Here is a 27,045-nt window from a genome sequence, read left to right as displayed (position 1 = left end):
TCTGAGAGGCTGTCATCCCAGCTTGAGTCCTCCCACCGAATAAAACATAACTCTTAACTTTTAGACTGTGCATTTATTTTAGTCGACACTGCCTACTTGCTGTGTCCTCAAGTGGCAGAGAGAGAGGAAGCTTCAGCAAGTCTTTCTCTGCTTATAAGGGCACTAATGTCATCGTGAGGGCCCCACCCTCATGACCTCATCTAAACCTAATTACATTCCAAAGGCCTCACCTCCCAATTACATCACATTGAGGGTTAGGGCTTCAACATATAAAAATGGGGGTGTGCAGTAGGGCAGAGAGGGTGACGGGGACACAAATCCTCAGTCCATAACAATCACCAAGATGCTGCAGAAGGTCAGAGGACTCTTGGCTGGTGCAGCTATTTAAATTTCATACTATTACAAACCCCTCCTGGTTTTTCAGAGGCTTCTGTGGCGATTTTGACAGCTGAGATTCCTGACCCTCCGTTTTGACCTAGCACCCAAAACCCACACGACCCTATTCTCATGGAGTGGGCGGGTTTCCTCTGCGTTTTCCTTCAACTCCAAGTTTGGACCTGTTTTCTCAAATAGATATGTTGCCCTTGGCTGATGGTGACCTTCTCAAGGGTCTTAGCTGGGAGAGTAGTCCTCAGCGACATGAAAGACCCCTGCTGTGAAAGCTTAACTTAAACCACGTTCCACAGATCACAGCCCCACCCCTGGAGAGCCCTCCATTCAAAGAAGATGATTGCACTTTCTTGTCTCTTAAGTAGAGCTCAAGCTCCTGGAAATTCTGTCAGGGATTCTCCATGGGATAATGAGATTTGCAGACAGGATGAACACCAGAGTACGTACCCCCAGAGTTTCAAAGAATTATTATTCTTTAAATCCTGTTTTCCATTTTGTTTGAAAATGAAGTTAAAGGGACAGCAAATTATCGATTGGCTTGTTTGTTAATGAAAACAATATGGAGCAAGAATTCCATCTTTAGTCTGCTCGAACAAAGCATTCGCTACCCAGGGATGGGTCCTTAAATTCCGGGGTATGATTTCCAAGTTAAAAAGATAAAGAAAAAGAAAAGTAGGTAGATATTATCTTCTCTATTACAGGACACTCACTGTTACAACAATTAACCCCCATCTTAGTGACTTACCATTAGTCAGTTTTCTTTCTTGCTTATGCAAATCTCAATTGGCTATAGGACAGGCAATCTAGTGGGGCCATCATCTTCTAGTTGAAATTTGGGGTTGTCACTAGACCCTCTGCCTCTGGCCACAGACAAGGAGGGAAGGAGCATGCAGGAGGATTTGGGGGCAAGGGAGGCTGATGAGAAATGCAGTCCTGCTCTGTCTCCAGGAAAAGGAGGGTGTGGATCTGGTGACCCTTTAATTGGACTCTGGCACCTCTGTGACGTCCATCACTCTAGGTTATCACACTGGCTTCGCATCCCTCTCTGTCTTTTCTGTAATTCTTACCAAAATCACAATATTTGCAAATACTTTGTAGTTTATACAGCCCTTGCTGGTGCACTGTTTTAATTAATCCTTCCAGTCATTTTAAGAGACAGCAATTATTAATCCCCACTTTAATGATGAACAAATTGAGGCAAGAGTAAACGAGCAGCAGAGTTGGGTCTTGAGCCCAGGTCTTATGGCTCCAACCACTCTACTCCCCCAGGGAGGCAGTGTGGTGAGATGGCTAAGGGACCTGGCTTGGGCACCAGACTGCCTGGCTGCAATCTGAGCTCTGCCCTAGTTGGCCACACCATCCCGGGCACTTGTTGACATCTGCGGGCACCGGTCTACAGCATGGGGCAATTGGAAAAGTACCTCCTTCACAGGCTCATTGTGGGAATTCCGGCTGGTGACGTCCAAAGTGCCAGCAAAGCACCTGGCTTATAATAAACTTCGTCAGTGATTTGCTAATTGCAGCCATGGGAAGAAGACTAAGAAAGCATCCAAACTCATGTAGGGCCCCTGCTTCAAGCTCCAGGGTTTGCTAATGGAGGACATTTTCATAAATTTCATTTCCATGGAGAGAAAAGACCTGGCTGTGATACAGAAAAAAGAGATGTGGGAGGATGGTCACGGGCAAGTCCCTGGGATCCATCCAGCCAAATGAGGGTCCTTGGCTTCCTGCTGCAGGAAGGAATTCAAGAGCGAGCCATAGGTGAGTGACAGTAGATTTACTCAGAGAGATGCAAACTCCATAGACAGAGTGCAGGCTGTCCAGGAAGGTGAGAAAGAGCAACTTCCAGGTGCAGGGCTGTTAGTGTTCATGGGTTCATATGCTAACAAGTGGGAGGATTATTCCAACTACTTTGGGGAAGGAGCGGAGGTTCCCAGGAATTGGGCCATCGCCCACTTTTTGGCCTTTCATGGTCAACCTGGGACTGTCACGGCACCTGTGGGCGTGTTATTTAGCACGCTAGTGTATTACAGTGAGCCTGTAACGAGGCTCAAGGTCGACTGGAAGTCAAATCTGCTGCCATCTTGGGTCAAACCACTTTATGTCGTAACCTCAATGGCTGTGTCATTCTTTTAATGGTTGTGTCCTGCCTCCTTCCCTCCTGTCTCAGCTGCATTGCCACTTTTCATCACCACAGAGGGGAGCCCTCTAGTCCTTGGTGTCGGTCTCTCAGTGAGGGACCCACGGGCTTAGGATTCTCTTTTCAGGCTTCTGTCGCGTCAGCCCTTCATCAATTGCCAGGATGCACTTGACCCAGAGAGGAAGACTCCATACTGGAAACTGCTTCTGACGGGCCCGTGATGAGGACTCATGCCCAGAGACCCAGCCCAAGGTGACTTCCAAGTGGGGACCCGCAGACACTTGGACCATTTCATTTCAACACTGTGGGTAACTAGTAACTGTACCAAGACCCCACCAAGTTCCTGTAGACTCAATAATTTACAAAGACATTTCCCACTTGACTGCCCCATGTCTCCCCCACGAGGGAGACGTGGAAGATGTTATTACTCTCCATTTCTAAGGCTCAGGAACTTGAACCTCACTTAAGTGACCTTTCCAAGGTTGCATGGTTATTAAATAGCAGGGCCAGTACTAGACCTACGCTAGGCTATGAAGTGTGACTGCCTTTCTTAGTGTGGAGTCCCCAGTGCAGGCTCTGAGACAAGAATTTGGAGGCAAGTGGTTCCTTTTAGAGGCGACGCCAGGACGTGGAGAAATGAGAAGGGGCGGGAGCCAGCAAAGTGTGTCGCCATGGGCAACCGTGGGCCCTCCTGCTGGGAGCCCAGGAGACTGCGCAGAGCGTGACTCGCCAGGGATACTTGTCTTTGAACCTCCAGCTGCGATTGCCTGGGGGTCCTCTCAGGGGCATACACTCCTGGGCCCCTTCAGCCCACCTCATGTTCAGACTGACAGCAGGCCTTTGTGTGAAGTCTCAGGGCCTGCAGTAGGATGCTTCTGATGTGTGCCGGGATGGGGGTGGTGAAGGGGACATGGTGGGGCTCCAACCACATCATCCGGGCAGGCTCTGGGTAGGACCAGAGACCTCCTGCCAGGACCTCTCCCCAGCCCCCAACCTGTGCCCGCTGACACCTCTGCAGGGGTCCTTACTGGAGACGGGACTTTCCCAGGGGCTGCACACATTTCCCGAGAGGGAAGGGACTAGAAGTAGCTGAAGACAGGGATGTAGATTCAGGATTGAATCCAGCTCTGCCATCTTCTTGGGTGAACCACACTGACCTAGCGGAGCCTATTCCCCCAGCAAAATACAGATAATATGTATTGCAGTAGGCTGTTGGGAGGAGACAAAATAGAAAATCGAAAGTGTAAGCCCCTGACAGCAGGGACCACACGTGCTGTCCTCATCAGTGTCTTTTCAGCATGTAGCAGTGCTCGGGAATGAATGAGTGAGTGAGTGAGTGGAAGGAAGGAAGGAAGGAAGGAAGGAAGGAAGGAAGGAAGGAAGGAAGGAAGGAAGAACTAATTGTGTGAGTACCTGCTCCATGGAAGGCTCTCAAAAAGAGCTGGTTCTCGCCCTGCCTCCTGGTTCTGACCCATGACATACTACAGCACTGTGATAACCGAACCAGGAGAAAAGGAAAGCTTTAAGCACTGTTAAGTGCTGTTTCATTCATTCGTTCTCAGGGAGCCACTAAGTACAGAGTTTAAAAAGTGTTTCCCTAAGAAAGAGGCTCAGCGTCTCCCTGGCCTGTAGTCTGTCAACCTGTGTGTGGACTTGCCCTCTCTCCTCTCCCTGCCTCCAGCCTGTGGCTCCTCCTCCAGGACTGGCAGTTTTTCTGCCCAGGACCACCGGGTGCAAAGGGCAGGGGCAGAGGAAAAGCTCTAACTTTCTTGCTGCTTTCTACACCTTTCCTCTTGCGTCCTGTCTGCCGTGAGTCTTCACTGCCCACCTCCTCCCTCTCCCACCTCTCACTGTACCTCAGCAGTGTACCCCCACAGTGTACCCCAGAAGTATAAACCCACAGTGTATCAGAGCAGTGTACCCCTGCAGTACACCCCACAGTGTGCCCCACAGTGTACCCCAGCAGTGTACCCCACAGAATACTCCAGCAGTAGCCATGAGACAACTTGCATCAGACAGAATCTCCTACCCATCTTGGGTCCCAGTGAATGTTACTGTGAACACTCACATATCTTGAACCCCCAAGCCAGAAATATGCTGCGCACGGACAGTCGTCATGACAACACTAAGACACCACAGGGCGACTCACTCCTCCCACAAACCCATACCAAGCAACTGCTACATAGAAGGCAGTGTGAATAAGGCGGAGCCTGTCTCTCCTCTCAGGGAACTTGAAGCCTAGTGGGGGAGGCAGAGTAAACACCAAATAAATATACAATTACAGAGTCACAGTCAAAGTGAAAGAAATGTGTGAGAGCCTATAATAGGGGATGGCGCCTCAGCTGGGAAGTTCCCTGAGGAAGTGGCATTTGCTGCGCAGTCTAAGACAAGGGGTGTGAGGAGGAGGGGACTGCCTGGTAAAACCCCTGAGGCAGGAAGAAACCCAACAGATGCAAAAACCTGAGAGGCCCATGTGACTAAGGCACAGTGGGCCAGGAGGAGCAGGACCTGGATGATGACTGAGAATTTCAACAACATGTCCCGAAGTCACACAGCCGGGACATCTGGGGGCTGGACTAGCCCCTAGGCTGGATTAGGCAGACCATCGTGTAACAGGGGAGAACAAATCCGACTCCATTTGGATGTTTCTTTTATTGAACCTTTCTATTCTGTTGCTTTTGCTACAAGCTACTCACTAAAGGGATGTTGCCTATAAGCTTAAATTGTACGTAATAGCCCATCTCTGGTAACCCTGCCTCCCAAGAAATGAGCGCTAAACTGAATACCTTTGTTTAGCTCACGGGAAACACGCTGGCCAGGCCCACCTGTGAATGACTGTAGGAGGGAAGACGTTAACACATCCCCTCCGGAGGCTGACTGGAACCAGGAAATGTTTGACTTTACCTCTACCCCGTTTAGCATAAAAGCAGCCTGATTTCTAACTCTGCCAAGGTGGTTCTTTGGGACACCAGTCCACTATCTTCTAGGTCTGCTGGTTTTCCAAATAAAATCACTATTCCTTGCCCCAACAACGCGTCCCTTGATTTACTGGCCTATTGTGCAGTGAACAGTATCAGCTTGGACCCAGTAACAGGTGTAGGTTTAAGTCAGTCATTCCATGGATGTTTATTGAGCACCTACTGTGTGCCACAGGCTGTTTTAAGCATTGAAATAGAGAAGAAAGCAAGTTCTCTTCCCTTAAGGAGTTTGATCTTCATCCAGAGCCCTGAAAACCCCCATGGGAGGATCTTAGGCAGGAGATAACAAAATCAGACTTGCTGCTGGCAGTGAGGTGACTGAGTGCAGAGACCATCTGGGGGGCTGCGGTGGTCAGGGTGAGAGCGAATGATGGCTTGGGCTGGAGAGGGACAGAGGGCATAGAAAGAAGTGAATACACTGCAGAGACATTTAGAAGGAAACCATTATTGGTGATTAATTGGACGGCAGGGTGAGGGTGATGGGGACATCACAGGTAACTTCCAGGTCCCCAAAGAGGTGTAGTGCCTTCCGAATCACCTGAGAATGAATAGCTTGTGTGCAACATTGTTTGAATATTTGGATTCTATAAGACCCTGGACACTGGCGTGGGACACAGTAGTTAACCAGAACTTGCCCTTTTCCTGCCTATGTGTAGTTGAGGATGAATAAAAGGTGTGTGTGAGGAGGGGGGTTATTTGTATTGGTCAAAGTAGCATGTCTAAGTCTACTCTCTAATTTCACCAGTTGCTGATAAAAAAATTTTTTTCAGAATATCCTTCATCATCATGAGAGTTATACTAATTTCCTAGGGCTGCCATAACATATTAAAACTCCAGACATTTATTGGCTTCCAGTTGCAGAAGCCAGAAGTCCCTAATCAAGGGGTTGGCAGGGTTGGATTTTTTTGGCGGGTCTGAGAGAGAATCCATCCCACGTGTCCCCTCCTAGTTTCTGGTCATTAGCAGCAATCCTTGGCCTTCCCTGCCTTGCAGACACACCACTCCTATCTCAACCTCAGTCTTCACCGGCTTTCCCCCTTATAAGGTCTCCCGTAAGGACCAGTCACTGGATGTAGGACCCACCCTACATCCAGATGATCTCATCTCAAGATCCTTAACTTAAATATACCTGCTAAGACCCTATTTCCAAATAAATTCACATTCAGAGGGTTAGTACTTGGACAAGTCTTTCAGGAGATGCCATTCAACCCATTACAAGTGAATAACCACCAATATTAGAAAACATGATTTCAGGAAACAGACTTGGAGAGAGACATTTCTGGGTTTCAAAGATGTGCATAGAAACACCAGTTTTCTCTTTGTTGCCAAACATTAATTACCGTGGTCTTTTTTTTTTTTTTTCCTGTTCCCAAATGCCTTAGAGGCGAGAGGAGGTTTCTGTAGTTCCATCTCAAAGTTTATGTATAAACAGAGTAAACAAAGGATTTGATTCATTGTGCATGGCCTTGGAGACACATACAAATTTTTTTTCAAACTAAGACTAATTGCTTAGTTTAAAGGTTGATAATTTATGTGCCAAAGAGTCAGAAAATAACCAGAGATTAAAGAACAGCTGTGGATGAATTAATTTTTCCCCAAACACATGGCTGAGAACTGAAAATGTACCAGGAGGAAAAGCAAATAAACGAACTGAAAATCCTAATCATGTACATCAGGCTTGAGCTGATCATTTTCAATCTACTCATTGCAAAGAATTATAATAGTAACAGCTTACAACGTTGAATGTGCTTGCCTTGTGCTTGCCAACCACCGTTCAAAACACTCTACATGTATTATCTTATGTACTCTTCACAACGCTGTGACCATTATCACCCCCATTTCACAGAAGAGAATATTGAGGCAACAAGAAGTAACTTGCAAAAAAAAAAAAAGAGAAAAGTAACTTGCTCAAGGTTGTAAAGCCTCTAAGTAGAGAAGCCAGGATTTGAACTCAGGCAGACTTCAGAGCACCTACTTTAAATCTGCATGTAATTTTTAAAGTCTTCTTTATTTTAAAACTCTCTCTATATATACATACATATGTATATACAAAATAGTGGTTATTTTTCTGCTCAAGGCAAAAATGTTGGGTAAAATCCTGCAAGTTTCTACCAAGTTCCCAAACTTCTAGTCAGCCTTCATCTTCCTACCTTCCAAAATGATCATTTGACTGAATTTAATGTCTTTCTCCCAAAAATGTTAGGTATAAAATTGTTTCTTAGGGCAGATGGTCTCTTTTTACTTATCTAGCAAGTATATAAAGGACTCCAGGTATTGGGGCAAGGTCACATGAAGGACACCCTCCAAGATTAAAACCAAGAAAGTCCAGATTGTGGATTTTGTTTAAAAAAAAAAAGGGATGAGAAGAAACCTATAGATTAAAGGAGACTTAAAAGATATAGCAGTTTTCTTAAATGATCAAGACTAAACAAACCACAGTGTCTAAGGATGCACATCAGGTAATAAAACTGTTTTTAAAAACACAAGAAAGTGATAGCTGGAAAGTCAGCAGACTGGTTACCTCTGGGGAAGCAGGGGTATGATTAGGACGGGGCACGTGGAGGGGCTTCTGGGCGTCTCCCAAAGTTCTATCTCTTGTCTTGAGTGATGGTTACAGGGATTCAATATTCTCACCACATCCCATGAAACCACTCATTGGCTTTATGTGGTGCTCTGTGTCTGTGTTTTATTTTACCTTAAACACATCTTTTTAATTTAAGAATAATTTAAGCATATTATTGCCCAGTACAGGGGTAACCAGGAGAAGTGGTTAGAACAGGCGAGGGTAGTTCCTTCTAGGGGGTTGAATGGCTTACAGGTGATGAACTCCTATATTTCACTGTAAATCTTTTGATGCTGAGTTTTTCTGATTAAAAAATAAGTTAATTTTTAAGGGGGAGGGTATAGCTCAGTGGTAGAGTGTGTGCTTAGCATGCATGAGGTCCTGGGTTCAATCCCCAGTACCTCCCTTAAAAAATAAATAAATGTGATTACTCCCCCCGAAAAGATAAAATTTTAAAATAAACTAGGGGTAGTAAAAGCATACATGCAGGACTGTCCAAAGGATTTAATGGTGCGTATGGCGCACGCAGCCCAGTGCCTGGCTGGCAGGAGACACTCAGTAAGTGGTGGTGATTCTTCTCCCACATCAAACATCAGGATGGAAAAACATGTCCGTAGGTCCCCAGCACTGCCTGGCACATAGTATGCACTCATTAAATATTTACTTAGTAAATGAGTAAGTGAATATAGGGATTTCTTTATATAATTCAAAATATTTTCAACATAAGCTTCCTAGCAAATCCTTGCTAATTCTGGCTCTGAGCCAGCTCAGAAATGCTACATCATATAAAGGCATTTGCAATTAGTGTGAGGGAGGTATGGAAGCAGGGCTCCAGTTAAGCATTTCAAAAGAACATAGCCTCTCTGCCCCAGAAATAGTTGAATAGAAAAGCAATATTAAACTCTAAATTGCAAAACTAACATATATGCTAAAAATTTTTAAGCTGCTATTTGCCCCACCCCTCTTCCCCACATGTGCACTAGACTTAGTGACTTGTTTCCAAAGAAGGGAGTGCGGAATATGAACAATAATGTTACAGTGGTAAAATCTGCAGACACCCCCGTAACTCAGGGACCAAGACCAACATCAACAGTGACAAGTCCTGTTGATGGTCTGCAATGAGAAGACGTCTCAACTCTGTGCAATTCTTTCCCAAACTCATAAACTCAATCTAATCACAAGGAAAGCATCAGACAAATCGAAATTGAAAGACATTCTATAAAATATCTGACAAAACCGTCAAGATCATGAAAAAAGAGGGTAATTAGTTTGATTGTGGTAATTATTTCACAATGTATACATAAATTAAATCATCACACTGGATGCCTTCAAAGAATAAGTTTGTTGAGTGAAAAAAAATCATAAAAACTAGAAAAGAAGGCAAAACTGTCCCAGACTAGACTGTGGAACATGACAACTAAATGTGATATCGTATCCTGGATTGAATCCTGGTACAGAAAGAGGACAGTAGTGGAAAAACTGGTAAAATCTGAATAAAGTCTGGAGTTTAGTTAATAATAATGTACCAAATCTTGATTTCTTAGTTCTGACAAATGTACCGAGGTGATGTGAATTGTTCACATTAGGGGAAAGGGGTGAGGGCTTATATAGGAGCTCTCTGGAATATCTTTGCAACCTTTCTGTAAATCTAAGTTATCCCAAAATTAAAGGTTTATTTTTCAAGTGCTGCCTTTTAGACTCTCTCACTGCAAAATTCTTTAAGAAACAAAACCACAACTTAAGCGTATCACATGGGAGGGATCGTACTGCAGGGTGTGCCCAGTACATTAGGGAGCATCATGCTTTTTGAGTAATCCAGCTTTAAAGGAGTGAAGCAAAGAAGACAAAAGACAGACAGCCTTAGGGAAGGAAAAATGTTTTGAACACAAATCACCTGGCAGTGACTTCCATTTCCAGGTAATAGCAAATCCTCACTCTTTCTTCCGTGGGTGAACTCCTGGAATGTTTGGACCACCTGAATGCAAGAACAGAGTAAGGAAGAAAAAAAAAAGTAGGGAAGAGCTTTCCACAGAGAGGGTTTGACCGGCTTGAGGAATTGGAGGAAGCCCAGTGTGGCCGGAGGGCAGGGAGAGGAGGAAGAGAGGGAGGATGTAAGCTCAGAGAGGCAGGGACCAGGTTGGACATGGCTTTGCTGCCATGCTATGAAGAGGTTCATTTCATGAGATGCCACTGAGGGTGATGAACCTGGCAGAAACACCGTCTGAAGTCTTTCCGTGGTCCCTCTGACCCCTAATGTGATGCTCTGAGAAGGAACCTACCCAAAATGAATCAGCTGCATTTATTTACTTGTGAGGAAACCTCAGACAAATTCAAACAGAGGAGTGTTGTGTAAATGAGCAGCCTGCACTCTTCAAAGATCCTAATGTTATACAAGACAAAGAAAGTCTGAGATTAAAAAAGGCTAAAGACAGGACAGCTAAATCTCTTTTGGGGACTGGATCCTGGAGGAAAAGGAATTTTATAAAGGGCATCTTGGGGATAATTTGTGAAATTTAAATATGAACTGTATATTAAGTAATAGTATTGAATCAATGTCAAATTCCTGAATTTGATCATTGCCCTGTAGTTACTATGTTAAGAGGCCACCCTTGTTCTTAGAAGATACAGGCTGAAATTTTTGGAAGTGAAGGCCATGATGTTTCCAGTATACCCGCAAGTGGATCAGCAAAAATTATAATAATAAATAGTAATAATAATATTAATAACACTAAGACATACATATTCAAAGAGATAAAGCAGATATGGCAAAATATTGTAACCAATCGATCCAGGTAAAGAATATACAGGTGCTTATTATTCTATGCCTGCAACTTTTCTGTAGGTTTGCAATTTTTTAAGATAAAAAGGAAAAACAAATCCCTCAGGCTGCTGTACCATGATTGGACTGGAGGGGGCAGTAAAGAAGGTTGGTCCAGGCCGGACAGCAAGGTGGCTTGGACTAGACATTTGGCAGTGGAAATGAAGAGATGCCTGTGTGGCTGACACATGTCTTGGAGGTGAAGGAATGAAGGGAAGAAGGCATTACATTTACACTTATCATTGCCACAAGTCTACGTGTCAGTTCCTTTCTAACTGGTATATTAGCACAATATTACCTTTCAACACGTTACAATAATCATTAAAATCATCATCAGCATAAATGGTTTGTTATTGTTAATGTAATTATTACAAGCTACAAACTAATAACTTGTTTCCACTGAGATAACAAAAACTCTTGGATGAACTATAACCACAGCCTGTGATCCAAGAGGTGTGCAGTGAGACCCCGGAAACGATGCCAAAAGCCTCCTGCTGGTTCTGATGCACAGTCGGATGGGAGAAACTCTGCTCTAGAAACCCAGCCTTCTCTCGTCCAGGTTTGAGTTCCAGGCTCTCACCCCTGTTGTGCTGTGCCTCTCAGTGTTTCAGGGCAAACCCGCCCTCAGGATAAGTGGGTCCATTAATCACTGTCCCGGAAGCAGGGATTGTCTGATAGACAAACAAGATTATTCAAGAGATCTTGAAGTCAAAGCAGGGGGTGATGTCATTACTCTAATGAGGGACTTTGAAACAATAGCTCCTTAAATTCCCTCTCCAGCCCTACCCTTCAACTTTCAGATTTCTAAATTTGATCTCAAGAATAGCAGAATAAGAATATATTTGGTGGCATTTACAATTTAAATCATGTGACTTTTGGCAACAGTTACAAAACAACCCCAAATCAAGGAAAAACATTTCAGCAAGAAGACAAATTTCACAACTGGACCAGTTGGAAACTCTATACCTTGGTGAAAGGGAAACAACGGAAAAATGTACATGATCAACTTTCAAGCCTCTCTCTTGGCTCTAGGATCCTTGAGAGAATTCGACACCAGATGAGGATAGACATCAAGTCCATCACACTGTCCTCCAGCAAGCTTAAAATTATGCTTCCGATAATTATCCTTAGATGATGGCTCCATGGTCTGAATACATTAAACAAACATGAAACTAAAAAATCTTGTTTGGCATTCATAAAAACCAACTAGTTCTCAAGTTCAGTGTTCGTTCTTGTCCAAAAGATTTAGAGTTCTTCTAATTTCCCTAAGTACTTTCCTGGACTAATTCAACATTTGCATGTAGCTACAGCTCAACCTTCTGAGCCTGCTAGTGTCAATCCTTCCTGCCTTGGGGGCAAAGTTTTAAATTTAAATGAAAAAATACTATTTGTACAAAGATATGTGTGCAAAGATACTTACTGAAAGATTGCTTATAATAGCAAAAAAAACCCCCTAAATGTTCTTTAAATAAGTTATGGTATATCTATATGATAGATTTATATGCAATTAATTGAAAAAAAAATTTTTAATGGAGATCCTGAGAATCGAACCCAGGATCTTGTGCATGCTAAGCATGCACTCTACCACTGAGTTACTTCTTTCCCCATTGCAATATATATATATTTTTTTTCTGAATGGCATTTTGTATCTTGCTTTTTATTTTTTGGTTTTGTTTTTTAAATTTTTTTCTTTTTTTTTTTTGCAGGGGGGAGGTAATTAGGTTTACTTATTTATTTGATTTTTCAGTGGAGGTACTGGTGATTGAACCCAGGACCTCAGGCATGCTAGGCACGTGCTCCATCACTTGAGCTATACCTCCCCCCTTATATATCTATATATATTTAATGAAGAAGCTCTAGTGTAGAAAGATTGACAAGACTATTAACCTGGGGGGAAAAGCAAGTTGCAGAATAACATTTAAAAACAATTATGTTTAAAAAATCAAAACTAAATGCATATGTACATGTTAATATTCTCTCTGTGCATATGTATGTGTGCTAATGCAAGAAAAGTTCTGGAAGGGCCTGCTACAAACTTTCGTCAGTAGTTTACCTTTGAAGAAGGAAATGGAGTTGGGAGAAAGCAAAGGGAAACTTTCATTTTTACTTGATTTAACCGGGTCTTGTTGAATTTTTAACTACAATCATGATTTGTGCATCACTCCTGTAATTTTCAAAACATTTGTACGTTAAGTCAAATGTATAAAAAATAAATAGCAAAAAAGCACTGTGAAGATTATTCTTTTTCTACTATGTTCTCCTAATTACAGACCATGAACATTTTGATTTTATTTTTTAAATAATACAAAGTGTTTTTAAAAAGAAAAGATAATCATGTCCTTTAACTGGAGCTGGGGAAAGCCAGGGAGCTTCTGAATAAAAGCCCAGTAGGAGATCCCTAAATGGTTCAGGAAAGTGTTGCCAAATTTGCTTCAGATTTGCTACAAGGTTCCTACAAGTTTGGAGCAGCTGGTTTGCTGAGCCGACCTTCAGGGGACCGACAGGGACTGAGATGCCTTCACAGCGGCCCCTGCTCACTGTGGGTTCTCCAGGGAGGAAGCAGCCAGCAAGCCCCTCTGTCCTTCAGCAAGGGCAGAAACAGCACTTGTGGGGACAACGCTGACTTAATCAGATGCCAACTGCAGGAACCGCTCCTGGGGCCGAATTGATCCCAGAGCTGCCTATAGAGGTTTGTACAAAGTGCATGAATGACAACTTGATGATCTTAGCTGTCTCTGCTCTGTCTGTCATCGGCTGACCCAGATAGCATCCACCTATGCCTGAGACTCCAACGTGCCCGAAAGGAAAAGTAGGCATCAAACGCTAACTTTTGAACCAGGCCACAGCGGAGACCCCACATGAGTTGATGTCTCTCAAAGAGGCGACCACACCTTCAAAGAGTCAAAGAATTAAGCTAGATGGTTTTAGCATTGTCTTACTTCTTCTCTTAAATTAATCTGGGCAATGTCACTTATTCCTATTTTAAATATGTTATTAAGTGGAAGATTTGACTGGTACCACTTTGTCCAGCCAGGCCTATTAATGAATTAATAATGACAAAATAACAGCTAATACTTTCCAAATACTGACGGTCAAGCACTGAAGATATTGAATGCACTGAACACAGTGGCAGGCTTTGTGTTAGGCGCCTGACATAGTTCATCTTATTTAACCTTCACAACACTTAGACATGGGTGTTATATTACCATCCTCATTTTACAGATGAGGAGACTGAGACTGACCAGGATTGCATGGCTGGTAAGCAGTAGAGCCTACATCCTTATTTGTGTTCGTTTGATTTCAACATCTGTGCTCTTACCTGCTGGGTATTTGGGGGAAATATCTGTTCTTCAGTTGAACAAAAGTTCTAAAACCCCTATTCATTTGTACCTGAAATTAGAACCACATAGCTTGAGTTCCAAAGACTCCAGAAGTCCAAGCCTCTGTCTTCTAGTCTCCAGATGGGAATGGTGACACTAGACCCATCTCACAGCGCTGTGAGAACCCAAGGTGGTAACGCAAGCAAAATGCTTAGCTTAGTATCTGTCATGTAGAAATTGCTCAGTAAACTAACATTGTAAATCAATTACACATCAATAAAAAATTTTTTTTAAATTTTAAAACCCAAAATATTAATAAAGCAAATGTGTGATCTAATAATAAAAAAAGAAATTGCTCAGTAAATATGTTATAAAAATAACTAATACTTGCAAAAGCCAGTAAATACATCAGCTGGTTAGTTTACCAATATGGCCAACAAACACCGCACAGAAAGTAGGGTCCAAGTCATGGGATACTGACTGAGGAAGTCTTGATGGAAGGACTGAAGAGACTGTGAGAAGTCAGTCCATGTACTTGACAGTTTTACTTGGAACTAGAACCCACCCTCTTGATGCTGGGTGAGGGAGTGGAGAGGAGGGAAAGAGATGGTAACACAGGGACCAGACAGAACAAGCTGGCTGGGTCCTCCTCTCCATCCTCCCATCAACAGTGCCATCTTACTGAAATCGAATGAAAATGAGCTCAATGCTATTTGAAAGTTACTAAGACAGTCAATCTCAAAAACTTTCACCATAGTGGGGAGGGTAATAGCTCAGTGGTTGAGCGCCTGCTTGGCATACACAAGGTCCTGGGTTCAATCCCTGATTAAAAGAAAAAGTTCTCACCACAACAAAACATTGTAACCATGTGAGGTGATGGGTGTGTCAGCTAATCTTATTATGGCATTTATTTGCAATATATGCATGTCAAATCATTACGTTGTACATCTTAAACATACACAATGTTATATGTTAATGCTATCTCAATAAAGCTGAAAAAAAAATAGTTCAGTGCCAGCTCTAAAAGGGGGAAAACCATGAAAGGGCAGCATTAAATGCTGAAAGATGTTTGGGTAAGGAAATAAAAGGAAGCATTACCTGTTTAACACCAGCTTGGTGATTTTCAAACTGTGTTCCAGGGAACCCTGCTTCAGAGGTTCCACAAATGTTTTCATTAGCATTTCACTTTTTAACTATAACTTGGTTATATAATCAACGTACTCAAGGTTGTTATAAATCAAATTTAAACTCATCGGAGACCCTCCAACTCAGAAAACTTGGGAGGTTCACTTATTTTTATGATGACCTCAAAAGTAAAAGTTCACCCACTACCTCTCTTCATTGAAAGGAATCTGGTATATTGCAAGACAACTGTTTAAGAAACAACAGCAGAAATAAAACAAAACAAAAACAGTATTTGCAACCATATATCTGTGTGAACTTGGATTTTCCTAATCCTCTGAGTGAAATAAAATTCAGATACAAACAGGGTGCCGAGACCAATAACAGATGGCCAGTTTTAAAATTTCATGTTCTTCAAGGAGCCTCTTTGATCTTATTAACTTCATAAAATTAACGTTGAAAAGAAATGTACACTAATAAAATACCATACAAAATAATACATACATACATAGTTTAGGTTCTGTATAATATTTTATTTTCCAAAAAAGATTGTGGTACCGAATGAAAAGCTTGAAAACCTCAGCCCTTGATCATTTGGACAATGGGCAAGGGAGAGTGACTCTCTGGTTCCCACCCCCTCACCCGGCTGCTAAGACCACCTCTTTCTTTCCTGCCCAGACCCCTGCAGCTCTGCAGGTGCGGAAAGAGGGGGATTCAGAGAGCTGAAATGGAGCCGGAATCTCTCCTCTGCTGCGTGGGTCCACCACACACAGTAGTGACCCTGCTTCAACGCCGGGCGACTTCCCCCAGCCCCTCCTTCCTTATTCTAGGTAATACTGACTTAGGAAACAATGCAAGAAGTCTTGCTGAGATCTCAGGACTATGGAAAGTTTGCACTGTTATCCAGGAACCGCCTTCCCTCTCTGGCACTCTTCCGTTTAGTCCACTGATCAGCGAAAGCAGCTAATGACAGGCCATGAGGAAAAATACCAACAGGAGAAGGCAGAGACAAATAGGAATATTGAGTCTGGTCCCATCTCTTTGGGAAACTCCAGAAGGAAGTAGATGGAAAGGTGAAAACCTAGAAGAGCAAGCATGTGAGCACTGTGAGCTGTTTTCACTTTTGCATAAAGATACCTAAGACCATCTTCTATATTCTACAGTGGTTATAAAGTGCCATTCTTTTCACTTTAATTTTCTGCATCAACATGGTCACCCTCAAACTGCAGTGTCACTTCCACTATACAAAGTAAGCCAATTTCAACTAGAAAATCTCTGTATTGAAAAAAAAAAAACTTCCTGCATTTATGTGAAAACATTTCAAGTTAGAGGAATGACACATTATTTCAAGCTAGAGAAATGACAAAATAAGTGTATAATCCCTGAGAGACGGTTGTTAATCTGAATTGTACTAACTTCACATAGGTGTCCTTTCAGAGGACAACTGTAGTTGATTTATAACATTATTCTTGTTCAGAGATCCTGGAGAGTGGAAGGCTTGTTAGTTTGGTAACTTTCCAGCACTATTGGAGAATTCCACCAGTCTGAAACAGGAATGGCTACAGTTAACTGGTAAAGCTGAGTCGTAGGTTCATGGAGATTCAGGAATCTATTTTATTTTTTATCTTACTTTTGTGCATGTTTAAAATCTCTCCTAATAGTTTTTAAAAATAAAATGTATCTGCCTACCTTGAGATCTATTTTAAAGTAGATTCCATCAGCCAACTTCATCTAACTTTTCACGTGACAGAAGTCACACACTAACCAGCCTCGCCTACGAAGACTAGCACTTTCTTTCTCCCTGTTCCTTTTGGATCCAATTTTTGCAATTTTTTCCTTATTGAATGTTCTTCTCACATTTCCATCATCCACTGATTCACACTCCTGTTCCCAGATGTCACTACAGACTTTCTATCTCATTTCCCCATATATCCAAGCGGAGAAGAGAGAAATACTGAGCCTGATAAAATGAAAGTTCCATTAGATGTTCTAAGTCGGGGTCAGCAGATAGAATTACAAATAAAAGTCTCTATAAAAATGATGTAAGGCCACACCAAAATGCAAAACAATTTTCTAGAAATTCCAAAACCATTGAGTCCATTTGTAGGGAAGTCTCGGTGTTTATCATAAAAATCAGTAGCTTGTAGAGGATTTTAGCCAAAATGTGAATAGCAAAATAAAATGGTGTATTCACTGTTGGTCAGATGGTGAGGAGTAAAATTATGCCTCATCACCTGGCTTGCTGTGGGGAGCTCTCCTGACACTTCGCAAAATAAGACAGTAGCTCTTAGATCTTTGACTTAAATGCTTATATCAATTTTTCAAAGATGCTATGTTTCTTTCTTTCCTTATTCTTTCTTCCCTTCCTGCTTTGTAAAATTAACAAGCTACGTAGGACCAAGAATCAATTATCCTCTACTCTCCTGTCCTGGTTCTTCCACTCCAGCGCTGCCTGATATCATGCACGTGTTTTCACTCAATGACCTTCTCCAGCCAGGAAGCTTCAGAGGTGACTCTGTCTTCAAGGAGGTCACTTTCTCCTCTCTTTGACCCTGGGATCCTGTGTTCCATGGTCCTTTCTTGCTGAAAGATGGTGGCCTTTGTAACTTAAGTCTTGGTTTGGAGTCAAGATAACTGTTGTCAGGTTTGGAGTTTGTTTCTAACAGAAACCCACGGACAAACAACGTATACAAAATGAAAGCAAGACGTGTCCTGCCGTTCTTTTGAGAAAAATCAGGGAGCATTTTAGGCCATTCCCACTAGAGGGCACTAGACCCTGCACATGTCCTCAGTCACCTCTTCTGCCACCTGCCTTCACCACTCTCTGCCCTGACCCCCACCCCAACCCTCCGATTCTAAAAAGCTCTTCCGCATGCACCACAAGATCTGGATGGAACTACGACCTTGTCTGCTGTGGAAAATTGGAATTCCTGAAATAGATTTTATACCCTTCCTACAGATGGGGCTCAGGCCCTATCTTATTTGTTCCAGACTCTGCCTCAAAGAGGAGTTCTGGCACTGCAGTAGACTCAAAGGCTCTGGAGGCCAACACAGCCGCACCTGAGGGATTCTAAAGGTAGGTGTGGAGGTGCCAGGAATCCATAAACAAAGAACAAAGCTCGTTGGTCTTACCGTATCCTGCCCATAATCACATTAGCTACCTCTCATGCTTTCCAGGAGTTTCTACACATCACAACCCTGCTCTCTCTAACTATATATTACAGGTCAGGAAAAACTGAGGTCCAGATTTATCCAAAGTTACTTGTAAGAAGCCTCTTTGGCACGCAGCCCACCACCTCCACCATCCCCTCTAGGCAGGAGTCACTGCAGATCCATTAGGCATCAGAACCCCAATGATGACCTGGAATGTGTGTGGCTGCCTCTCCTTCCAGCCATGAGACCCGCAGACCCAGGAAGCTGCCTTCTCTCTCAGTCTAGCACAGTCCTCTATCCATGCTCTCCAGACAGACCTCCAGGAGCACAACTGCGGTTAACAAAATCATGTGTAATCTCAGAGCAGCAAGAGGCCACACACTGTGGGGAAGCGTGGAGCATCTTAGTAAGAGGGTGTTAGAACTTACAGGATTGGGGCTTTGGTTTAGTGATTTTGGGGAGAGTCCAAGAAACTCTGGGTGCTGGACTGGGTGCTGTCAGGAAGTGGGGCTAATCCTTTGATCACATATCTTAATAAATCTCACCTAGGACAGATGGGAGCAGTGCTAACGCCAATATTGGTAAAGCAGCAGCAGTGACTTGGATCTGGCAGGAGAGGGATGTTTGGTATTTTGCGATTTGCAGTGACCTTGTTTTTTGTCCATGCTTCGGTGAAATTATGCAGTGGTCATGTTTATCGTCTCACTTCATTGTGGTCACAACATGACCCTGTCTGAGGTTGGTGTTCTGAGCGACTGTTTCTGTCCTACCAGAAAACACAATGGCCCAGCTGGAGTGCCGGGTCAGTTCTGGACAACATCCTAAGCACAGCTGCTGTTGGCTATTTTCTGGATGTCAGAAGCTGCTTCCCGCCCACCCCCCTCAACCTGTCTTTAGTCTTATCTTTTATGCCTAGAAGATGTCATGGGGATTAGATTAAATGAAACAGTATAGCACAGTACCCCACAACTTCCTAATTATTTGAGTAACTAGCTATCATATGCTGTCCATGGTTTTGGCAGTTGCATCTCTGCGGAGAAGGGTCCTCCTTTGCCAAATACCACTGTTTAGCATCCTAACCCCAAGGTCATGTCCAACATCTGACTTAGGGGACAAACCTCTAATATCATCCAACCAGGAAGGCGGAGTCAGGACTTGAATTCAGATCTTCTGCTTCCTGTTCCTTTGCTGCCCCATGTGCTATGATGACAGGACCAGCTAGGCACAGCCCACCTGGAACCTGGACTTGCCGTTCCAAGCCCAGTAGGGCTTTCTCACACTGCTATCGAGCCTGCAGTTCTCCTATGAGAGATCAAGGTCCAGGCAACAACAGAAAGGGTGCTGAGTCTGTGGGCTGCCTGTCAGTTAAGGGCACTGGCGGGGCACCCTGGGACCATGTAACCCTGCAGGGCGAAGGCACAGATGCTGCAGTGAGACCTGAGGCTAGCGGTGACCCAGTAAAGTTAGAAGGGTCTTTGCCTATTCCCTCCTCCTACCCTGCCCCCACCTCCTTATTCTTCTATATTCTGTACAAATTCCCATCTGAGGACAGATTCTGAGTGAGTTTGTGCTTCGTAACCTTCCCAGACTTGTCCAGTGACCTGGGTTGAGGGTCAGGTCATCAATGAACATCCAGGAGGAGGTTCCTCTCTCCCACAGCCTTCACCCCTACCGCCACTGAAGCCTCAGAAGTCCAAGTTGGAACAGGCAACAGGCACTTCTCAACCCGAGACAGGTGCTATAGTGAAGGGACAGCTTGCTGCTGAAGACAGGAAGGCTTGCTCTCAAATTTTTCTTCTGTTTATTTTCTGTTACCTCAGCACAGAATGTTCTCGCAGGCAAGGTCAATTAAAAGACATCCTGCAATACAAATACGGCTGAGCTGGATGATAAGAGGAGGATTTGGTTAAATATATAGAAATGGTGGTTTCAACTGTTAAATTATTTTGCTTCCTGCCAAGTCAAATCTACGTCTCAGTTTTCTTCTCCAACCTCCCAAACTACCATGAGGAAGTAAGAACAAACCAGGATTTCCACCCACAGCACAAATGCCCAACGTTTCTAGGCAGAGTTTCGGTGGAATTCCACACTGCCTTGCTACAGCATGCACGCTCCCTTGGGGCAAAGAAAAAAGTGAAGGACACATCCGTGTAACTCACAACATGAATACGGTACCCTCCAGGTCGTTAATAAATACTTTATTATGAAGAAATCATCACGGGAGAAATGAGCACAAAATTAGGAATCCTTTTTACAAAAATCTAACGCCACTTCTAACTCTGGTGTCTCAGAACCAAAATGAAGCTGGTTTTCATCTGTTCGTAAGCTCCTAATTAAACTATTAAAACATAAGGGAGCCCCAAAAGAGAACATAGGTGGATAAGCCAATAAAATCATGAGTCACACAGCTTAAAAACTCATACTCTCATTGATGCTGGTAAGTTCTGGACAGGCTCTAATTATTCGGTAATAATGGAAAGAGATTGTTTAGATAATTTATGCATAAAATTCACTGTTAAAACCTTCAATATTCTGGCTCTTTGAACATGAAAATGAAGAGGCAAAATGCTCAGGTCCATTGCTGTAACATAATGGATTTACACATTGTTTTTAAAGTTGTGTCGTCCCTATTAGGAGCTAAATAAGAGGCAGAACAGGCAAGAAAGTGGGACTCCCAGGGGATCCAAGGGAAGAAGAGACCGGCCTGCTTTATCTAACAGCACCAACTGAAGCAGCCCTGTCTGCTCGGGGAGACCCGGGCCGAATACCCGAGCTTGGTAAGTTGTGATGAATTCCGTTCCCCCACGTGTCATCTCCACACTGTAAATGTCTTTTCCACACACCTTTTTTCAGAGGCAAGAGACTGAAGGTGATCCTATCTGCTCCACCTTTTTAATCCCCGAACTCCTATCACGATGCCTAGCACACAACAAGTGCTAAACAATCGCTTAATTAAAAATCTCTCCATTGTAGATTGACTACACTTCAATGAAAAATAAGAATAAAAAAAAAAAAACTCTCCTCCTGGGACATCTCTAGGACAAGTCTAAGAAGTTTGTCTCAAGTACTATCCCCAAGATCGAAATCTTCCCTCGGGGGGGGAAAATGACTCAGCAAGCATTTTTATCTTCATGTAAATATAAAGCATGGAAATAGAAGGCTTCATTCTCTGTTCAAGGTGTCAATGAACAGAGGGAGGGAAATTTGGAGAAATGGGCAACTCTTCTCATTCGCCAGAAAGTGTCATGCTGCTGGGGACAAGTCTATCCTATAAACCCCATTTGACAGACGGACAAAAGGAGGCCGGAAAGAAGAACACACTTTCCTGAGGTCTTCTATCCCCACAGCCTTCAAGGTTGGTGCAGGTGGTCCCCCACCGAGCCCCTGTTATGTTCAGTCAGGTCCCCCTGAACCGCCCCAAGAGAAGATGGATGAACTGGGAGACCTAAAGGCACATCGCTCTGCTCGTGGTCTGTGGGGTTTTATTCCCATCACTGGGCCCAGGCAAGAGTATTCAGATGACAGTCTGCCCACACACAGACCCCTGAAGTGACTGTTTGGGGGTGGGGGAAGAGAAGCCTTAAGCATTTTAACAGCAAGCTTGAGTCTCGGCCCTAGTGGGCGGGGGGGGGGGACACTCTGAGACCACAGGACATGGGCAGGCCGGTGCAGGGAGCGGCATGCACCTGGCCGCGGTCTCCACAGCTCAGGCATCGCCCGGAAGCCTGGGGCTGGCTGCCGTACCTGCGGCCAGGACCACACTCCTACTCTTTCCTAGAAACCAGATGCCCATGGGATGAAAGAGCTGGAAGCCACTTCCTTATTTGGGGTATGGATCTTTTATTTCATAACTGGCAAAGGGCATTTTCTATGCAAAATCTCAGCTAAGCAATTCGCCGGATGCCTAACATACCTGCCCCTAATTCTTTTTCTCACTGGTAGCAAATTGAGACTATTCCCCTGACATAGGTTTCTGGATTCATTCTGTTGATCTTTCTCACTCAAAAAAAGTGGTGAGTTACCTTCAGAAAACTAACTTTACAAACCTGGACAGCAGCAGGAGCTTTACCTGTTGCAATGACCAGAGTATTCTTTTCAACGCTTCAAAATTAACTTTGGAATGGTTACCTGAGACTTGCCAATAACTCACATTTTATAAAAAAGGGTTTAAAGTCCATGTGTGTAACACTATCCAGATATAATTCTCTAGGAAGAGAATTCCTATTTTATTTATTTATTTTTTGCAAACAATTTTAGAGGCAGGGTGTTAAACTGATTGAAGTTTCACAAGATTGACATTATTGCTTAAAGTGCTTGAATTGGTTACATAAAAAAAAATAAGGTACAGATTATTTTAAATAAAAACTAAAAAAAAATTTTTTTTAGCAACAAAGTCAAATAAATGAATGCCACACAAATACAGTAACTATTTTGGTTATACATAAGTGGAAGCCAAAAATAAATTAATGTAATACTGGAAAACAGAAACTTAATTAGGCAGAAACATAGGAAATCATTTTCCCTGACCCATGCCATTTACATGAGTTAATCACACTAGTGCTGATAAATGCCTTGACCATATAATAGCAAACGAGGGCAAAACATTTAGTACACAATATTTTAATACACATGAATATACAAAGTTGATCAAAATGCAGTGTTTAAAGATAAAATCCATCTGTAATAAAGCTACACTCCAATATCTAAAATAAGCCCTAAGCTCTAGTTAGAACCTAGTTCATTGTTAGGCATGCCCATGAAAATTCAGGGTATCCATGAAAATAAACGCATAGGACCATTTCTGTCATTTTTTCCCCATTTCATCTGAAATCCAAAATATATCAGGCTATAAAACCAACAAGACTAGTTTCCTAGTCAAACCTACCACCCTCTTGTGTGGTTCCTTGGCTCCCTTCAAAACAGCCCACTTCACGTGGCCTCGGAATGGAAAATGCATCGGAATAACAAGACAAAAAATATCAGCCTTCTACCAACGTGGGCTGTTAAACAAACGACGTTTTAGCACACTGTACCATAGTCTAGACGTTAAACAAGGAAGTAACCAATAAAGCAAACAGTCCTTCTCTTTTTTAAGTGTCAAACACTGTAACTTATTTTAAAACACCCAGTAGTTAAAAGAAATACAGCAGGCTTCACTCCTGCCAGAAAGTGACACAAAAAGCTGGCCACTGTGGGAACACCACTGAGCCTTTGTGCTGTCTGATCTCAGGATGGTCTCACGTATCCCACTCCACTCTCTGCTTCACGCAGCGAATGAGGGATGGAAAAGAAAGAAGTGTTTATGTGCTATCGTCTTCACATAAAGTGAAATGACTGGGGGTGGGGGTGGGGAATGTAGCTGCCTTGTGTTTCTGTCATTTATTAAAGAGGAAGAGGGAAGAAATTCCTGGATAGCTCTAAAGTTTAAAAAACTGATGGAGTGTTGGCGGATAAGTGTGTTTTGGTCTTTTTTCAGTTTTCTTTTCCTTCATCACATGACCATTTTAATGTCTTTGTATTATCTTCGATACGTATTTTTTAATTCCAAAAATTTATCCATGAATACTGAATTTTAATTGACTTTTTTTTCCTGATCCTTTCTTAATATTGAAATGAATTACTTCAGTTAAGTCACTGGGAAAAACCTTTTACACATTGCAGAAAAAAAAATCACTGAAACTATGACTTAGCATGTAAATATGACTTCTGTAGGCTTCCAACTGAAACTTTCTAATACGTTAACTTCAAGAATCATTTCAAAGATAATTTTAATAGTTCTTCTTATGTATCAGTTTCAAATATATTAGAGATCAATCATCATTTTCTTAAAGTTTCAACCTGCAGTCAGACATAGGGATTATGTGTAGTACAAATAGCTCCCTGTATCATTCACCTTCAGTTGGAAAGTGTCTCTCCTTAAAAACAGAATAAAAACTCACCTTCCAGGTAAGTGATTACTGCATGTTTCATGGAGGAAAAAAAAAGACAAAATGTTTATAAATATGAATTCGCCTCTATACAAGGCAAGGTATATTTTCATCACTTGTAGAAAACAATAATGTGAAGATCACCCTGTTTTTGTCTTCTCCAGTGAAAAGTAAAAGATGTTCACTTCAAGCATGATCAGATGAAGTGTTGGCATGCTTATCGAAGTTCTGAGCGATAAACAGTTCAAGATATTTCCAAGATAAGAAATCCAGTTTTCATACAGATAAAGTGCTATGCTCTTACTTGTTGCAAAATGGCCAGTAATATTTTCAATTGCAATTTTAGTTCACATTATGCCAAAAGTTTGCATGTTCGTTCGCTGATTTATTAGGTAACAAAGTAACAGGTTCACAGTATATTATAGTGTATGGAAGCCAATGGACTTCCCAAAGGAAGCCAAGATCTGCAACTCATAATATTTGTAAGAAACCAAAAACCAGCTCAACAGCAAAACACCATATCGACCCTTTTTAATAAAAGGTACCAATATGCAAATGATCTAATAAATACACATATAACAAAAGTGAAAAAGGTAAAAGTAACTACGGTGAGATGAGGTTCTTCCAAAATGCTCCGTCGTGTCGAGCCTTCTAGGAGTCTGAGCCAAAGACACGCTACCACTTTGTCCATCCCTCCACTCGCCGACTGACACTTCCTTTTCCCCACCTTCAAACCCAGCTAACTCCAGTGTCTCCTGGAGAGAAGTTTCCACATTAGCCCTGGGGCTCGCCAGCGCCTCAGTAAACAGACTGAAATGTTCAAATGTCAACAGCTGTCCAACGCGGCTGATGGTGGGCAAGGTGAGTAATTTGGTTCTTCTCATAAAGGATGGTGTCGGTGCCGACTGGCCAAAGAGAGCTGCACCTGAGGCAGTCACCGTGGTCTCAGCCCTGCCACTACTGGCCGTGAAACACCAGCGGGATCGGAAAGATACCTTGGAAAACTTAGCAGTGCTGGATAAAAGATAGATACAACTCACGGGACAGAAGAAAAGTGTCACTAAAAACAAAGAGCAGAGTTATTTTCCTGAAACTCGATTTTGGTAGAAAGATAAGAAAAGAAAGTCTCCACTGTGCACCAAAGCTCCCTCGTCTTGGCTTCGCCTGCCCTGAGCTCCGCACCTCCCGGGCCTGGGAATCGTGCCGGCGAGGTGAGCACAGCCCGGGCAGACGCGGGCCACCGGCACGGCTTCTCTTCGCCCTGCTCCACCTGGGGGGCGGTCTCACTTTTGAGGTTACTCACTTTTAAACATCTTCACTCGCACAAACTTAAAGCTATAGTTCCAGCTCTAAGAGGTGAACGTCTACCCAATTCTTCTGTCCTTCTGTCAGAAAAGAGGCAGAGAAGCTAAAGATGGGCAGCAGTGTTTCCAGGGACAAGTTAAAGGAATGCATTGAAGGAGACCCCGGAAGCCATTTAGGAAGTTTAGCTAAGACCCCAATAGACTCGACGTTCGTAGGAACTGTCATTCTAATTCAGCCAGACACATAGCAGGTGGCACAGCATGTACCCAACCCTAAAATTAACAAAAGTTATTCCCCTAACCCTTACTACAGTCTGATTGTAGTTAACTCCACCTCAGACTAAAACAAAACCACGAGTGCTGCATGTAGAAAAACGAGGGAGAGAGAGTGTAACACGGCCAGACCACCCAGACTCGGGGTAACACCTGGTGGCCGCTGGGGAAGAGGAACGTCTGGGAAACCAGGTGAGAGAGCTTTGAACATTTCCCCCACTTGAATCAGTCCCACAGCTCTGCGAGTTATTCTCTTGACTGATAGAATAAAATATATCCAGATTCGGAATTTTTTGATATATCTGATGTCAGGCCATAGAATTCTTCAATAGCTTGGGCATCTATTTTCTGCAAGAAAGAGAGAAATAAAACAATACAATGGTTTAACATGATTTCTGGGAGAAGAAAAGAAAAAGGTAATGGAATGCACGAGAAAATGTAAGAAACTGTCATAAATTCACAGCTGGGGACTTTCAATAGCAAACAGAATTCCACAGACTTGACAGGGAGACATGATTACATGCATTGTGAACTGTGAGGGAAGAAAGTCACCCTTCAGTCTGTCAGCCATAGGTGGGCACTCTTTGAAGAAGCCAGGACTTCTGCTATCAAATGATAAACTGGGGGAGCTCTTGGGAATAACGTTAATTCTTCCAGGTCAGCAGAGTTTACTCCCTTTAGTGCTACCCTAAGTGGGCTAAAATAGATCATGTCTTTGAGTGTGGAATTCTCTCCAGCTGATATTCCTTTCGAACAAAATCAAAATACAAAAAATAAAAATCAACATACAGAATACTTAAGTGTAACATAAAGATTTCCAGGTTTAACAGACTGAAAGAATTTTTAAAAAATAATCAATATAAGAAAAATTTGGTGTAACAAAGTAATTTTAATAGAACTTCAAAGTTTATTTGGTCTGTACCAGACAGGGCTTTAGTCACAGTAGTAAACAGGATTTACATGTAAATATGACAGCAAAGAGGTCCCATGTCTATGGCTGATCAGTTAACTGAACAAGAACACAGTACTCACAAGCCCACGGTCACACCCCTTCGCC

General features: G+C 42.9%; 1 protein-coding gene across 1 annotated transcript in view; it reads right to left on the bottom strand.

The window, feature by feature from the left end:
- Window positions 1-22,677: 22,677 nt before the first annotated feature.
- Window positions 22,678-27,045, bottom strand: part of USP46 (ubiquitin specific peptidase 46) — a 54,481-nt gene continuing 50,113 nt past the window's right edge. The window contains exon 9 of the mRNA XM_072944131.1: window positions 22,678-26,336. Within this exon, the coding sequence (XP_072800232.1) occupies window positions 26,235-26,336 (102 nt within the window). The 3' untranslated portion in view covers window positions 22,678-26,234. The remainder of the gene's footprint in view (window positions 26,337-27,045) is intronic.

This window comes from Vicugna pacos, chromosome 2, assembly GCF_048564905.1.
Source record: "Vicugna pacos chromosome 2, VicPac4, whole genome shotgun sequence".
In the NCBI taxonomy this organism is placed as follows: domain Eukaryota; kingdom Metazoa; phylum Chordata; class Mammalia; order Artiodactyla; family Camelidae; genus Vicugna; species Vicugna pacos.
Note: the sequence above shows the minus strand (reverse complement) of the source record. Positions and strands in the feature narration are given on the sequence as shown.